The 17,816-nt window shown below is 48.4% G+C and overlaps 1 protein-coding gene across 2 annotated transcripts in view; it reads right to left on the bottom strand.

Annotated features, from left to right (window-relative positions):
• The window catches only part of LOC135916931 (phospholipid-transporting ATPase ABCA3-like), a 98,014-nt gene that overhangs the window by 39,778 nt on the left and 40,420 nt on the right, over positions 1 to 17,816 (bottom strand). For both annotated transcript variants that reach the window (XM_065450379.2, XM_065450370.2), the window contains 5 exons: positions 14,059 to 14,213; positions 11,666 to 11,821; positions 6,806 to 6,978; positions 5,048 to 5,258; positions 3,954 to 4,110 (listed from right to left, as the gene is read on the bottom strand). In XM_065450379.2, the coding sequence (XP_065306451.2) occupies positions 3,954 to 4,110; positions 5,048 to 5,258; positions 6,806 to 6,978; positions 11,666 to 11,821; positions 14,059 to 14,213 (852 nt within the window). The remainder of the gene's footprint in view (positions 1 to 3,953; positions 4,111 to 5,047; positions 5,259 to 6,805; positions 6,979 to 11,665; positions 11,822 to 14,058; positions 14,214 to 17,816) is intronic.

Here is a 17,816-nt window from a genome sequence, read left to right as displayed (position 1 = left end):
ACCCAGCTCCTCAGGCGCGGCGGTGTCACCTTCAATACCACGTGACACCGTGACGTTACAACAGAGGAGAAACGGGGCTCCAAGTCGCGCCGTCGCTCGCGGCGTCGCCTTCAAGGCTGACCACGTGACACCATGACGTCACGACAGAGGAGAAACGGGGCTGCAACTCACGCCGTCGCTCGCGGCGTCGCGGCGGTATATAAGCAGCTGCGCTTGCCTCTGCTAGACACTCACGAGGTGAGATGCCTCCTGGAGACAGAGCTGCTCGTTGGAGTGAGAAGCGAAGGTTGCGGCGTGCTACAGAGACTGTTTCTGGATGGCTTAGCTACGGCGCAGCGACTACGCGCCCCGCATCGGACGCGGTGAACGTCGAGCAACGCAGCGTTCGGCGCGACAACGAAATGCGCGCCTGAGCCTAAGCCGACGACACCGGCTTTTCTGCGACACGAGCTCCTTAAAACTGTCGCGTTAAAATAAAGGCTAGCATGCTTCGCATCCTGGGCTTAACCTTAGCTAAGCCACAGCCAGCTTTTTTGTATTCCCATCTTTCTTTTCCACTTCGTTACCATTAAATAAACAGTGCAGGTTTCGTACTAGGAATCGTCTCGCCCCTGCTGGGTCACGTAGGTTTACGGACGACTCCGGCCTGCCGACAACGACACGCTCCCCAGTAGTACCGCCGGTTGAGGTTCAAGTAGCCGGTGTCGCAACAAGAGTTTAAGGGGTACAAACAACATAAACACGAGCACAGACGATGAAGCGCTTATACCAACTGATATATAAGAAAAGATAAGAGGGGAAGTCAAATTGTGAGCAGAAACGCCAATGCACGAAGAACTACGCGAAAGTACAAGAAATATTCGCAAATCAAAAGTTATAGTACATTGACTTGTCTGACAGAAAAATTACATTTTCGGGTTTACGTGCCAAAATTATCTCATTATGAGGCACACCGTAGTGGGGGACTCCACAAATTTAGGTTACCCGGGATCATTTAACCTGCACCAAAATCTAAGCACACGGTTGTTTTCGCACATCGCCCCCTTCGAATGGAGTCCGCCATGGCCGGGATATGACCCCGCGATCTCGTGCTTAGCGGCACAACACCATAGCCACTAAGCAACCACGGCGGTTTTGTCTGACGTAGTTGTGGCTGTGGTTACTATGGTTTATCTACCGCTTTGCGGCCACTTTTCTAAGCAATTCTATTTTCCCATTATGCAGATGGTAACAAGTCTATGCGCACGTATACTCGCTGTGAATAGGTGATTTCTGAAACGTGGCGGCCACAGCGTGTTTCCGGTTCTACAGTGACTTCCAGCGCATGCAGCCAGCAAAAGCACCGCATTCAAGGTCTGTTTTATTACTGACGCAATTGGGCTACTGTGGCGTGAATTTGGACACCACTTACTGTGTTGAGCATAATGCAATAATCTGTTAAAAATAATCAGTCTGCGATGAATAGTAATGAATCTGTAATCAGATTGGTGAACCACCCACATGTGAAACTTTGATCCAGCGTATAAAACAGTGGGTATGTGCTTTGCATAGAACTTTTCAGGCTTCAATCAACATTTAGAGGCATCAAACTCGGCGTAGCGCATTCGATAGATCGGGCATTATAGGGTGAAAGCGTGCACTATGAGCCTTACACTGCAGCGTGAGGTTCCGCGCATTTAACAAACTCTGCTGCCTGTGACATTACAGATTTCGGCAGCAAAGCACTGAGGTAATGGCAACTCCTTTGTAATGAAGCTAGTGCTCATTCTGAAATTCCTTTGCGACAGCCTCCGTATACACTTATTGGGCAATGCAGTGAAGTCTCTTTTAGCTACCTCGCCCACTTCAAATGGAGCATCTGACATGATAAAAAAAAGTTGGGGGAAGGGGGTGGGGGGCGCTAGCCAGGCCGCAGCCGCACCACATCAGCGTGGGCACTCACGTGAACCTAACAGCGCCAGCCTCCCCGCTACATAATTGAGCACGGTATTAGGTCCCCGCTGATCACACCGCCTCCATTGGCCGGAAACGACGTCCGCCGAGTTACCAGGATACACGCTCATACTCACCTTAAAGTTACATTCATAATACTCCAGTTACACTTCCGATCTTAGTGAGCACTGAAGCAAAACACCATCGATTTTCGCTTGCCTAACCGGCTCATTTGTGCGAACATACACCATTAGTGCTTGCGGTCTCCACTGTCATTTCGTTTCAATGGTCATCGAATGGAAGCACCTGACTGCGATTTAACACGCACTGGAATCGCCACAGCTAAGCGCCTTCTCACCCTCGAAGGATTAGAGGAGACAGAAAGCGCGTGACGGTTATGCTACCAAAAATAAGGAAGCACGTGAATGGTGACTGGAACAGGCGGCTGAAACCCGCACGCAATGTCAGGTAGCCATGACATCATAATGAAAAGGAAGAGGGGCTATACGCCCGAGAGGTAAAGCTCATCACCAATGCGTCCCCATCAGAAAATTATTTGACTGTTGTTGGCAATATGCATTTAATTGAAGACAAATTCTAAGCTGCGTGGACCATGTTGGGTGGTTTATGGTTCAAGCCAGACATTTCCAGTGTGACTGAGGAGGTGGAGAACTACTGTGCTGCGAGTGTGGCATTGATTGCAGGATAGTTTGCGGCAAGGGTAAATGGAACGTTACACTACGATATGCCGTAGGGTGCCTTCAAGACAAGCATTGTGGTTGGCAGCGAGGTTGAGTAGTTCATTATACCGACATACACTAACATTACACCAACCTAGCACATTGTGAGAGAGGTATCGTGATTGACAATGGCTTTGCCAGCAAAGTTGCGCCCGACTCTGTCTCCTGACATGCCATAAGGTTTGATGTTGACGACAGAATCACATAAAGATATACAGCAAGGTCACACATGAAACATATAGCTGATGACGCTAGGCAACTGAATTCACCATGTCCAAGCCACCATGTCCAAATTTTAGATTATCCATTTATTTTTGTTCTGCGTACATTCGCAGTACGTACGTTGCAGTAAATTCGTGAAGGCATGCCTTATATTAGAGCCAGCGTTTCAACAACGGAATTCCTCTCTGTCAGCTCACACCAAGGCAGCGTATTGAACCGATCGACAGTGGTCCAACAAGGAATGTCCAAGGCTGAACCAGCGTTTCAACAACGTAATTCGTCTTTGTGAGGCTCACAGCAAAGCAGGGTATTCAACCGAACGACAGTGGTCCAACAACGAAGGTCCCAGGCTAGAGCCAGCGTTTCAACAATTGGATTTGTCTTAGTCAGGTTCACAGGGAGAATTTTTGATCTCATCAACAGCAATTCAACAACTATGTCTCATGCTGGAGCCACAGTTTCTACAGCATGATTAGTCTTTGTCAGGCTTACAGGAAGACAGTCTTGAAACGATCGACAGTAGTCCAACAAGGAATGTCCCAGGCTGGAACCAGCGTTTCAACAACGTAATTCGTCTTTGTGAGGCTCACAGCAAAGCAGGGTATTGACCCGATCGACAGTGGTCCAACAACGAAGGTCCCAGGCTAGAGCCAGCGTTTCAACAATTGGATTTGTCTTAGTCAGGTTCACAGGGAGAATTTTTGATCTCATCAACAGCAATTCAACAACTATGTCTCATGCTGGAGCCACCGTTTCTACAGCATGATTAGTCTTTGTCAGGTTTACAGGAAGACAGTCTTGAAACGATCGACAGTAGTCCAACAAGGAAAGTCCCAGGCTGGAACCAGCGCTTCAAGACCGAGGCTCGTCTTCGACAGGCCACGAAAAGATCGAGAAAGTAAGTTACCAACATCGGTCGAACAAGGGATGTCTCAGACTGAAGCCAACGCTCGTACAAAAGTATTTGCGCCGAGAGTACAAGTCCCATTGCTGAAACGTTGACTCGACCAGTGTCTGGGGTGTATGGCACGAGAATTTTTGCCACACGCCGCGACTTACCGTCGGCGTCGATTGCAGGGGACTCCTCGTGGTCGAGGATTGTAGGCTTGCCGTGGACGTGCTGGTCCTCACCCACGCTCACAAGCACGTCCTCCAGGGAGGTCACGGTCAGGCCCACGGACGCGATGCCCAGGTCCGCGCTGCGCTGCTCGATGTCCTGGCAGCAAAGCAGAGAGCGCTTAGTGTCGCGAGGCATCGCACGAGACGTGGCTATTTCCACGCGTCGCTCTATCACGAGAACAGCGCTTGTTTCACTGCACGTGAGGAGTGCTTGTTTTACCATCTTTCACCCTTTGGGTTCGATTGGCATTCACATCATTGTCATCGGGGGCTTCAAGGGTACAATAACGATGGTCATGATCAGCTTGTCGTACGCACTCGCGGTGTTCATTCACGGTCTTCAACACTTGCAGTCCCCCATTCCTTGCTCCGTCGACGACGCTCCCGTTTCAGCCGCAGAACCGGAGGTGCCGATAAGAGCTACAGAGGTACGCTGGCCCGTAGAGTCGTCACCCGTTCCGAATCGGCCATCGGTGTTTTAACACAAGTGATTTAATGGTAACGACTCGACAAACGGCAACAAAGTCGACGCGATTACCACTGTGAAATGGCAGGAAAGGTACCATAAAGAGCACCAGTAAGTTTTGGGCTCCTACGGTGCTCTTGGAAACAAATTAAAAAATCTGTTTTCAATCTTGAAAAGCCTCAATTGTTAAGAAAGACAGCAAACTGCGATCTTCCATTTTTCATATTTCGCTCTGCAGCGATCGAGCGCCGATTGCGCGATCGTGGCCGTCAAAAATTCCGAAACATTTTCTTCGCCAATAATGTACCAATTTGAGCGCGGGAAGGTGTTTTTGAAGTTTGTTACGCTGGCTCCGGTTCGTTTGCAATGCAGCGTGGTCCATCTTTATCGTTAAAGTATCAACAAAGTGGAAACTGCCCAAATTCATAACGTCACGTCAGCTGTCGTGACGTCATGACGCCCCGCCAACTTGGACATTCATGACGTCACGGCGAGGCGTCATAACGAAGCATCACAGGGTCATGTTCAAGCTGCCTCGACGACTGGCGCGACGGTTTGCAAAGTATACCATGAACATGGCGACGATCTTGCGGGTGCGGATGATTTGTCCCAGGATGAAAACTGCCTCGTTGTCCGAGTCGCTCTGCAGCCGAGCTTTCGGCGCGTAATTGCGCAGCAGATCCTGAACAGCCTTCACGTTGCAACTAGGGAGCTTGTGGACCTTCATGTGGTAGCCGGTACCGAAACGCTGCTTCAGGAACGTGGGCGAGCCACCACACCTGTGTTAACATTGCGAAAAACAACGAAATACATATTCTTTCGATATGTGTTTCATGGGTATATTTCTGTTTGATGCAGCAATACAGCAAAGCTATTTCACTCGACGACGAAGAGATATGGCGCCAAAAGAACGCGAAACAAGAGTCTCAAGCAGAAAGAACGCGACGTCGTGGTCTTGTGTGCTTCTCGTTCTTATTTCACGTTCTTTTGGCGCAAGCTAAATGTCTCAATTCTCAAATGCGCATACCAACTAACCTTGATTTCTTAGGTAATTATTCTACAAAGGCAGTTTCTGTTATAAGTATGGAAAAATACCATGTGTTGATATTTTGCGCAACCTGACGTCACTTCCGACACCAAGGTGAACAAAAAAAATCATTTTCTTCAAAAGGCTATAGAAATCGGAGGGTCGAACCGCGCCAATAAAAGTATCCGAGTCGGCATTTTAGCCATATAACCGAATCTGAACCCAAGCCCGTACCCTTATAGCCCGTCTGAACCTGAACTGATAAAGAATCATAACCGTTACCGGTTCGGTAGGAAATGGATCAAGCATCTAGAGCTACAGCGAGTGCTCAAAAGACACGCGATTCTTCGAAATAATTACGCAATCAGACGGAGCGCCCCTCTAGCAATCTGTTACGACTCACGAGCTGCGTTTTGTGCGATATGGAGATAAGACACCGAGTATGTGCTGGTAACAAAACGGCCACATAGGCAGGGACGCCTGCACTTCTGAACTCGGCGACTAGTTGTGTTCCACGGCTGAGACGTTCTTTGCAGGAGGCTGTTACCATTTCTGCTCGGTCGGCCTGCGCTACAATTACCAAATGCGCCGCACAATCACACACGCCACGACACAGGGAGAGCCAGAAACACGATCACGGGATAATTGGGATACCAACAAGGTAATCAGCTCGTCGTCTTGTAGCAATAACACTGTGGTCTGATACTAAAGCACTCAACGCTACTGATTACTGGGGATTCTGAAACACACGCGCAGACGCCAGTATTGTGAGAGCCATCACCACTAGCGCCACTTGAACACTGTCTGCCGATCGCGCAAACCACCTTGATATGGGACAGTGGGCCAGTTGATGTTTACACACTTCAACTGCAGTGCTCGTCCCCATATCCTTCGGGAAGTCCCAGTGACTTGCAGAAAATTGTGCAGAAACCGTGTATTATGATAGTCAATGTAAGCGAATGGAAATTCTTCTGTAGAAAGCTATGTTCCCCTTGCAAAAGAAACGATGAGCTTGGAGGCGTATATTTGTTTCAGTGAGGATATTTGTGCAGCGAGTGTTGTTTTATTACGTAATTCCAAGGGTGAACCGAATCATTGCAGTGGCCCTGAGATTGCAGTCGTAGGTATAACGTGCTTTACGTTACCGAACAGGTGCCACGCGGTTCTGCGTTGGTTCTCTTCTTTTTTTTTTTTAGCTAATAGCTTGCCTTGGTCCTTAGGCCGGTTTTCGCGGTCGGTTGTTTATTCCCCCTCTCTGTTTTTTTTTCTTTTTCTTTGGTGACAGCATGCGGCGTGTACCTGATCTTTCCATTGGCCATGATGACAATGCGGTCTCCGAGCACGTCAGCTTCGTCCAGGTGCTGCGTAGTGAGGAAGATGGAGCAGCTGCGCCGAATCTTGAGCAGCAACTCCCACATCTCGCGGCGACCGTCCGGGTCCATGCTCGACGTCGGCTCGTCCATGATGATCACCTGGATGGTGAGAAAAGACAATGATGCGGGAGGAACACGCATTTCTATCACAACGAGATGACCGCAAACCAACGTTGCGTGTGACTGGAAAGTTGCAAGCGGAGTGAAAAAAAAAAGTTGCAGGTTCACCCGAAGCATGCGATAGCAAATTAGTAGCAGGTATACGAAGTAAGGATTGTAGTTTCATGGACTGTATAGACTTGGAAACATTCGTTTACTAAGTGAATTAACGAGCAACCATCAGCATATCACACTAGATGAGCGCGGCCATTCGCTGTCAAAAACGCTGGTGTGAGCAAGCAAGACAGCAGCAGTGAGCGAAGTGACCTTCGAGCGTTGTATATCTTGAACGCAAGAGCGGCGTGAACGCAGCGAATACAGCGCGCACTAAGGCATGAGCCGTCAGCAAATTCCTTTCCAAGATACAGCGCACGTGCGCGCGTGGCAGTGCAAAGTACGCTCTTGTTGACGGAGTCGAAGCTTCGACCATTCGTGCGCTATCGGTGTAGTCCTTCAGTTATTGTGCGTATATGGTGCTCGTATATTCAAGTGTACGCCCATTCACTTATTGACGCATTGACGTTAGAGTGGGTGTAAGACTCCGTTCCAGTTGGGGTAGATGTGTGAAGATGCTGTGCGCGAAACGTGCTATGACAGGAAGCGGCGCTACTCCCTTTGTGATTGTTTACCGAGCGGTACTCACTCTTGCCGACGTTGCGGAGCTGAAGCCCTTTCTTTGCAGGGTTTTCGATACAACGCTGGCGGATGGGCAAATTTCTGTATCCTCGAGGAAAGCCGCACATCTCGAAGTGTCCATAAACGTAAAGACAGCTGCAGCATCGGTTCGCCGAATTTGGCTACACATATTCACTTCATTCCTTCATAAGTCAGTCACTATTTTTGCTGCCAACTTCTGCACACGTCTTCAACACACGTGATTCAATCCGGTACGATTAGAGCACAGTGCGCTAGCGTAAACTCAATTGCATTTCCGACAGCTGACCGCACAGAAGCCAGGTGGAAACGGGAATGGTTTCGTATTCGCGCTCTGTCGCTGAGGCGACTTGCGGCGCACCCACGAAAGTGCCGCCGCGTTTCTCTAGAACAGACTGCTCCGCGAGAAGCGTCAATATGGCACGCGAGATGGAGCCGCGATCGTCATTACTCCTTGCGTCCGGTCGCGATATGCGCAGTTGCTGCCGGTGCACAACGCCGCCGCCTCTCTCTCCCTCTCTCCAAATTCAGGCTAGCCTGCCCAACTCTCACCCGCCCGTAGACCTACGACACTTGAGGAGTGGCTGGCGGACTCCTCCTCCGACTACGTACGTGCCATGATCGAGCTCATCACGACGCTCGGCTTGGCAGACAACTAGAACAAAGCGGGCGAACCCGGACCGGGGTTCTTGAACGAAGTTTATTCTCTCTCTCTCTCCCTCTCTCCAATCCCGGCCTTTCGCGCAGACTAATACGGCGCGCTTGATCTCAGCTTTCTCACTTCGCGCGCGCCAGACTGAGCCATGACCATCGGCTTCCTTAGCGTGCTTTTACTCGCACATAGAGCATACCATGCGTAATGACGGCGTTATCGCCCTTGGACTTTATATGGAACATCACGATGACGCCGAAAGTGCGCCTGGGGTGTCCATATAATTGATGTAGTAACAGAAACGCTAGACGGAAGGGAAGAGAAACAAACGATGAAAGCGCTGCTGTTATCAACTTTACTGAAATTTGCGACAGATTTCACTCAATTCAATTACTTAAAAACTCACCGACTATTCCGATACCCCCTAATGCGACGTTTTAGCGCAGCTCCATACGTCTTTTCATTTCGTGATACATTGGCTGGCAGAGAAAAATCTCGCTCGTGCGGTACATTGCAAGCGGAGCGAAATGTTACGCGTCTACCTCACTGATAGAGAGATCACGAGAGGCAGCGCGTTCGTGACGCGCGGGCGCGATTCACAGCAGCCGCCGCAGACAGACCTTCGCTCATGCAGCGCTTTGATTCCATATATGGCATCGGTGGACGCGTTCGCCGCATGCCATCGGTGAACATATACGACGGCGCGCTACCCTGGCGCCATATCGTAGCGGTCGTCGACGCAGACAGCACGACGCTTTTCTTTTCACTCTTTCGCCGTACCTTCCTCCTCTACATTCCGCATCGCGGTTCCGCTGCACCCTCCTCCTCCGCTGTTTTCCTCGCGCAATCTTCGCTATGACCATCTTTCATCCCCCGCTGCGCTCTGCGTTCTCTCTCTTTCATCCTTCGCTGTGCTCGTTCGCTCAGTTACGCCGAGGGACGCCGACGCTAAATTCAGGAACGGCCACCTGAGAGCTGCGCCCTAAAACGAACTTGCGCCAGGCGGAGGGCCTGCAAGAACGAGGACGAGTGCTGCATTTTCACACAAGTGCGTGCGCGTGTGAGAAACGTGTGTGCACAATGAAGCTGTCCTTGATGCGTGGCCGCTCTGCCCGTTGCATCTGTCTCAAAGCATGTGCTGCGACCATAATAGAAAATTTTGACAAACGCTGTCTAATAAAAGTACAGCCATGGCAGCTCGGAAAGGGGTTTTCGTTTGAGTTCCCGCGTAATAAAATGATGTTTTCTCGTATATTTGAATACCAATCCGGTGCTATCATGTCTGTAGGTTGTGCGTAAGTCGTACGTTACGAATTTTATGGCACTTTTTACTTTGAGAAATTCAATTAGTTCACTAATGCACTTGGAAAACGGCTTTGTTTAGAATAAGGCTTTGGAAAAGCAGGTGGGAAACGGCTTTGTTTTTCAGGTTCGCCATAACAGAATTATGTTTTCTAGTATATCCTTGTTGCACTCCGAAGCTAACAAGTCTGCAATTTGTGTGTAAGTAAGACTTCACGCAATTTCTGAAGCCATTCATATTTAATCATTAAATTCGTTGAATAAATTTCAATAACTTCAATCATTTCGCTTGGAGGACGGCCTGGAAGAATGAGGATGTACGTCGCATGCGGTGGTGGTGCAACGTGGACTAACGTCCGTTGGGCTGTTGGTACTTTTATTAATTCCGAGCCAGCTTTCAGCCCGGCGAAGAATGAAAGACGACGAATACGAAGAGAGCGTGAGGAGGAATGTGGAGGAGGAGGGTGCACCAGAAGCATCAGGAGAAAGCGGAGTAGTAGAGTACGACGAAAGTGTGAGGGGGGCGCGGAGTGCCGGCGCAGGCATACGGCGAGCGCAAAAATAAAGCGCAGGCGTGGGCCTCGGACCGATTGCGCATGCGCTAATTCGCCTGCGGCGACACCGCCTCTAGCGAATGCAGCTCCGCGCTAGTCACACGTTGCCGCGTGCACGCTTTCTTTGTGAACAATGAACGATACTTCGTCTGCCGATGCTGCTACACGAGCCGCCCGAGCAGAGAGTCAGTGCCACCGCCGAGAGCGCCCTGTCGTTCAGAATCAAATTCTCTGCCACAATATATCGCGAATTCAAAACACCTAAACAGCTGCGCTCCAAATTCATTATAGGGAGCATCGGAATCGTCGGTGTATTTTTTTTTCAACGCTCGTTTAAAATTTCCCGCCATGAACGCATACCAACTCGCGCAGATTACAGCCTTATTGAGTGTGGCGCTCGGCAGCTGCTGAGCGACGCACTCCTACAACGCCGCTTGCGGTGCTCCTGACCGCAATGGCAAGGCTGTGCTTACCATTCGGTAATTCAGAAAATGTAGAATGCCAATACAATTCGGAAATTCGCAAGTGTACATCTTCTACAAATTCCATAAAGAGAATCTGAGTGGATCCGCAGGTCGAAGTAGGCGCTATAGGTATCACATTGTGTTCCAAAGTAACTCAATATTTGCGACTGTGTTCCAAATCTTTTTCGATGCTGTCACCTACTTTAGCCTTCTCTTGTCTAATGAAAATGCGTTCGTACCCCTAATAGCGTTGCACATTTGTACTCCTAAGCGATAACTCCGGAATGCAAGGTGATACAGGTGCAAATATCAGACGGATTTCGCCGGCGAGAGAATAGGTTTCGACGACTGTGCTTCGCTGCTATCGCGTTGCTTTGAGTGCTACTTGTTTTTCCGAACATGACTTCTAAGCAAAAATTACGAAATTAGCTTTGAACACACTCTTTACGTAAAGCTTATAACAAAGAAAAAAGGCGTGTACTGAGATGAGACAACAATAAGATGCTCCACACGGTCTGGGTGCGGTAAACTGCCTCGCTGAATTTTTTTACCTTATGGCGGGAGCAAAAGGTATTCGCAGTGCACGATTTTCAATTTCCTTGCTAAATAAAACAATCATGCATACGAAGCACGTTACCAGAAATTCTGGCGAAGTATGACAACATCTTTTTCCCCTGTGAGAAATACAGTAGAAGATAAACTAGGTGTCAGTGCCGTTTTCATTGCTTGTCTACTTAAAACTGATTTTTGCAAACTTGTGCTAATGATCGTCTGGGATTTCAGATTGGCTGCGAACAAGAGCAAAGATGCTATAGCTACACGTAGGTTAATCTCTACTTTCGAAACCGGCCCGACTGCGTCCTAACATTCGGGCCGCGTAATTACACGGTCTTTCAAGGCTCAACGTTGAGCAATGGTACCAACAAGCCAAGCTGCAAGTGTCACTGCAATTTCACATCGAGGTGAGGCATTCGGACAATCTGCAGTCATTACGTACTGACCTTGGGCATGGCTAGGATCGCCATTGCAGTGCAGAGCCGTCGCTGTAGCCCCGGTGCGAGCTCCGAGGCGAGCACTGTGCGGTATTCCATGAGCCCGACGTCGCACAGGAGGGTGAACGTCTCGAGGCGCGTCCTGTTCATCGGGATACCTTTGATCTGGCGCAAGAGGCGGGCAGAGAGATAAGTTGCTCCCGCACCGGCAAGTCGGGGTTCGAAAGAAAGAGGCAAAGGTCAGGTAAACAATTACATATCTTTGTTTCTTTTATTTTATATGAGATTACAGCAGGACCGTTAGCCTGGTGCCAATGCCTCCATAGGGGCGTTTCTCACTGCCTAGGCTACAGTGATCAACGTGTTCCTACAAGCTCCGCCATCACTGGAATGAGTCATTCCTGAAATGCATGTTATGCCCCACTGCCAGCGAAGTACTGCTCTCTACCGCCAGCGATGCAAACGAGTTCTGAGGTTTCTCCTGCGCGATGTTTATGTTTGCGTAAGTTATCCTATGCGGTTCACGCGGTTGTTTCAGATCGCTCTGACCCGTCGTGGTGGCGCAGCGGCTTCAGACTTCCGATACCAAGTCCGAGGTCGCGGGATCAAATCCCGGTTGCGGAGGCAGCAGGTCGATGGGGGCGAATTGCAAACACGCCCGTCTAACGTGCATTAGGTGCAGGTTAAAGAACAGCAGGTGGTGAAAAGTAATCGGGAGCCCCCCACTATACCGGGTGCCTCATAATCATATCGCAGTTCTGGCACGCATAAATCCCCGGAATTTAACTTGATGGCCACGAAGAAAGGCGTTTTTAAGCGGGCTTCACTGATGATAAGGAAGCAGAGTCATCACTTCCATACCTCGTTGTTCGAGTAATGCAGCTTTAACGCTTTTTTCACCACCTTTGTCTTACAGCCTGAGGGCTCTCAAACGAACATCCGAATATGCCGTTAGTGGATAGCGAACATTTGACAAAAAAAACGTGGAGGACACTTAAGCTTCGCCTTTAAGAGTGGAACGCGATGGTATTGCAAGATCTCTGTTTGCTTCTCGCGCTTCCCGGCAACTGTACATTATGAAACTTGTTTATCTGGAAACGCTCGCGGCGAACGCTATATTCGAAGGCGGGCTTTTGGTAGAAACGCGGCTTCTTCAGTACGCCGCGATACGTGGGGAGCCTACACTCAGGGCTTGCATGCAGGCTCCCTAGCGATATGGGGATGCGAGCGCCATCTGGAGGTGTTGCAAGGAACCGTGCGAGCACCACTTTATGAATGGAAGAAACGAAGCAAAAGGGGTTTGCGTCTGAGTTTCTGCGTAACAGAATTATCTTTTCTCTAATGTTCACATTGCAATTGGACCCTATCCTTACGGTAGGTTGTGTGTAAGTCATACTTGACGATTTTTCTGATGCATTTTACTTTGAGAAATTCAATTAGTTCGGCAACTTCAATTGCGCCACACGGAGTGCCTGCGTAGTTCGGAATGATTATTCGCGATGGGATGGTCGACGCTGGACGCGGGATGCCGACGCCAAATTTCTTGCGACACGCAGCCCTTAACGCTGTCGCTTTAGAAGTCTAAGCTGTGTGGGGTAAACTATGTGTTGCTGTCCTTATTCACGAACAGGAACAGAAACACAAGGGGTGCGTAGCGTGCAGCACAGCTGGCCTACGTTTTAACGCTGCTGCTGCTTGCGCGTGCTTACTCGTTCTCCGCACGCGGCTGCATCTTCCCATTGGTGGAGCGAACAAACCTGTCGCCGCCTGTTACGTACCTCGATTTCCCGATGCTCTCGACCTGTCCTCCCCTTCGCGCAATAGAACTTGTCGTAAAATCATAAAAGTGCCCAATGAGAAGCCTTCTTCGCTGTACTGTCAGAAGTGAAAATCTGCGGACACAACGCAATAAGCTCAGAATAGCTTCAGCGGTGTCTTTAGTTGTTATGTCGTGACTTTACTACGTAAGCTGTGATGCTTTAGTGGCAGACACAGGCACACGAACACGTAAACAAGAGTCGAACACAAACAAGTGTACAGGCCGGCGTTCGTTTTGTGTTTACGTGTGAGTGTTCCCGGTGTGCGCCACGTAAGCAGTGCAACCCGCACAACACGTACACAACAAACGTAAGCTACGAGTGGATCCTGTAAAATTAGTTCCACGACATATTGTGCCACGCCTGTGTCATTCGGTGAGCCTACAAAGCCGTGTGCCCACTCGGCAAGCAAGCAAGGCTTACGGAAAGAGCCACGACATCACAAGCACCGCAAATTTGCTCATGCTGCCCAAATCGAAACCGTTGCATAGCACGAATTGCACTGTGGCACAGGACGGACGGACTCGCGGTTCCACGTTGGAAAGGAACATCGCAACGAGAGCCATCGAAAAGTAATCGACGTACGATGGCAAAATACATGAGGTGCTCTTCGACGGTCAGGTCGTCTATGAGAATGTTGTGCTGAGGGCAATATCCGATGCTGTCGCGCGCGTCTCTGGTGGACGTCTGGACGTCGTATCCACCCACGCGCACGACGCCCGACGTGCAGCCCAAGAAACCTGGACGAGAAAAAAATAGTTTGCGCTGTCATCGAGTCCTGCGCAGCGTTTACGGATGCAGCGCACTCCCTCATTCACAAGTATCCAAAGAAGTTCCCCTGTTGTTACGCCGCATTTAACGTTACTTAAAAAACCGAAAAGGCCATCGAAGCATTATAGGCTCCGTACATGCCACAGTGAGCGTTTACAAGTTGACAAGAGTACAGTAGAGGCGATGTGCGAAAACGGAATACAATAAACACAACAGGTACACGGGCTATGCTGACAGGTTCAAACTCGTGTTTATTTGTTCTACTATATACCAAGAACTACATGCAACGTGTCTAAGTTACAATAGCAAGTAAACATTCACGTGCACTTTGCATTTCCTGATTTCAGTAGCTTCAACTTTCGCTTCGGGGTTTATTTCTAGATGATAGAACACATTGAGCACCATAAGAAATTCAGAGAGTATTTCCTGCGCCAGAAACAACCCAAATAAAGAAGAAAGCGCACAGCATGACGTCCCAAAACTGAGGTGATTGCGCGAAATTCGGCAAAGAACCAGTATGATGTTCAACTTTTTCGGTATTGGATAACCTTTCCAATAATGAACATTTGGGCGTTTTAAGTCTGTACACTGATTTATTACTGGAACGCTGTGTCCCGCTGACCACTTTTCTCGAGCAGCACAGCTGCCCAACGCACTATTGTTTGCAAGTGGAACAGCAACAGTAAATTTTTAACTAAAACACCTCGCTGAAATAACTAAAGGACAGCACCAGCATTGTACCGCTACTATCCACTCGGTGAAGCCGGTCTCAAACTATATATATGTTGTCACACGCTGACGAAGATGTTCTGGTCTATATATATATATATATATATATATATATAAATATATATATATATATATATATATATATATATATATATATATATATGTATATACACCACACTGATAGTTGAAAGACAAAATGTGATGATGATGTATGGGGTTTTATGGCGCAAGGGCCAGGTATGGCCAAAGAGCACCATCTCTGTGCTAATGAGTTTGCAGTGTAATTATGATTGCTGCGAAGTTGGTGTGACGTGGCTGTAAAGAGGCCTTAAACTATACGCTCTAAAGTGCGTAAAATCTGTAAAATAAAATTATGGCGATGACGTCTGACTTGTACTATGAACATTTAGATGCATATAAAAAGAATGATACGATAGGTAAAATATCTCAGATTATAAGAAATGCTAGAGCACTACTGCCTCCTTAGAGCCCTTGAAACACAAGGGCCTGGAGGCATGTGCTATGCAAATTAATTATCGCAGTGGCATCCTCTGGAGTGAGGAGGCGCTACGAATGCATGGGACTAATAATATGTAAGACCACATCTCTGAGGAAACCTAGGACTGCGTCTGTATTAAAAAGTGGTTCTGGACCAAGAAGCATTGCAGGATGAAGGGGAATGTGCTGTCGGTATGGTAATGAAAAATGTCTCTCTCAGATTCGGCTTCCCGACACCCCAGGAGGACGTGGAGTACGGTCAGCCTCTCCCCGCATCTGCCACAGGTTGGAGGCTCATTTCCGGTGCGTAGAAAATTATGGGTGCCAAACGTGTGTCCTATTCTGAGACGACAGAATAGGACATCTGTTCGGCGCGATTTTGTAGTAGAGGGCCAGAATCCTAACTGTGGTTTTATCAGGTGGAGCTTATTATCCGTTTCCACGTCCAACATGCGTTGCCAGTGGTCTCGCAATCTCCTTCGCAAGAAAGGCCTCAGATCTTTGACAGGCACCGAAGCGGTGAGGTTAACAGCTTGCGATGCGATTGACGTGGCCATCTCGTCCGCCAGAACATTACCCTCGATGCTCCTATGGCCAGGCACCCAGCATATAATGATATGCTGGTTAGATCTGTACGCTTTACACAAGACGAAATATAGTTCATTAAGTACTGGATTTTTGTGTGTATAGAGTGGCATCAGGGCCTTCACGACACTTAGGGAGTCTGTATATATCGCTGACTTTTGAAGTTTTGATTTTCTTATATGCTTCACAGCAGACAGTAATGCGTAGGCCTCGGCCGTAAATATACTTGTTTCCGGATGTAGTACATCAGATTCTGAGAAGGATGGGCCGACGGCAGCATACGACACCTCAGCATTAGACTTTGAAGCGTCTGTGTAGAACTCTGCGCAGGAGTGCTTGTGCTGGAGTTCTACGAAATGAGTTCGCATTTCGATCTCTGGTGCGTGTTTTGTTACTTCTAAAAAGGATGTGTCACATTCTATGACCTGCCACTCCCAAGGTGGTAACAACTTGGTTGGATGCATTAGGCGAAGCTCGAGGAGTGGGACATGTATCTCATTACTAAGCTCCCTCACTCGAAGCGAGAAAGGCTTTCATACAGAGGGGCGATTATGGAAAAGTGTAGTCCAGGCCATATCGTTAACAGTGTTAAAACATGGATGTTGATGATTGGAGTGTATTTTTAGGAAATATGTAAGGCGTATGTAAGTTCTCTGTAGATGGAGGGACCATTCATTTCATTCCGCGTATAAGCTTTCAATCGGGCTTGTTCTGAAAGCGCCAGTGGCTAACCGGATACCTAGATGGTGAATAGGATCTAGCATCTTTAGCGCGCTCGGGGCGGCAGAGTTATATACTACAGCACCATAATCCATTCGAGACCGAATTAGGCTCTTTTATAGGTTCATTAAACACTTCCTGTCACTACCCCATGTAGTCGGGGATAGAATTTTCATTAGGTTAATTGTTTTTAGACATTTTTCTTTCAGATATTTAATGTGTGGAATGAAAGTGAGTCTGTAGTCAAGTATAATACCCAGGAATTTGTGCTCTTTGTGGACAGCTATTTGGTGTCCACACAGTTCTAAGGAAGGATCCGGAAACAGGCCTCTCTCTCTTGTAAAAAGAACACAAGAGCTTTGGTGGGGGTTGATTTTAAACCGGTTTTTGTCTGCCCACTTGGAAATCTTGTTCAAGCCCTGCTGCACCTGTCTCTCGCATACTGAGAGGTTAGAGGATTTGAAGCCGATTTGAATGTCTTTAACGTAGACAGAATAAAGAATGGCAGGTGGTAGCGAAGCACGAAGCGTGTTCAACTTCATGATGAAGAGCGTACAGCTCAGCACGCCTCCCTGTGGTACACCTGTTTCTTGTGTGAAAGGTCGCTACAATACGTTGCCAATTTCCACTCGGAAGATGCGATTCAACAAATAGCTTTCAATTATTTTCAACATATTGCCACAGATGCCCATTTCCGACAAGTCTCGCAAGATGCCGTAACGCCATGTTGTGTCATATGCCTTCTCCATGTCAAGGACTATTGACATGAAGAACTGCTTATGTACAAATGCGTCCCGAATATATCCTTCAATGCGCACAAGGGGATCTGTTGTCGACCGGCCTTCTCTGAAGCCACACTGATAGGGATCAAGTATATTTTTGAGTTCAAGGAAAAGTATGTGTCTGCCATTAATCATTTTTCCAAAAGCCTTAAACAGGCAGCTTGTAAGAGTTATCGGGCGATAGCTTGACGCCATGGATGGGTCTTTCCCCTGCTTCAAAACAGGGACCACAATTGCTTCTTTCCATGCAGTTGGAAA

The sequence above is a fragment of the Dermacentor albipictus genome, chromosome 6 (assembly GCF_038994185.2).
Source record: "Dermacentor albipictus isolate Rhodes 1998 colony chromosome 6, USDA_Dalb.pri_finalv2, whole genome shotgun sequence".
NCBI classification, from domain to species: domain Eukaryota; kingdom Metazoa; phylum Arthropoda; class Arachnida; order Ixodida; family Ixodidae; genus Dermacentor; species Dermacentor albipictus.
This window is presented reverse-complemented; position numbering and strand designations above follow the sequence as displayed.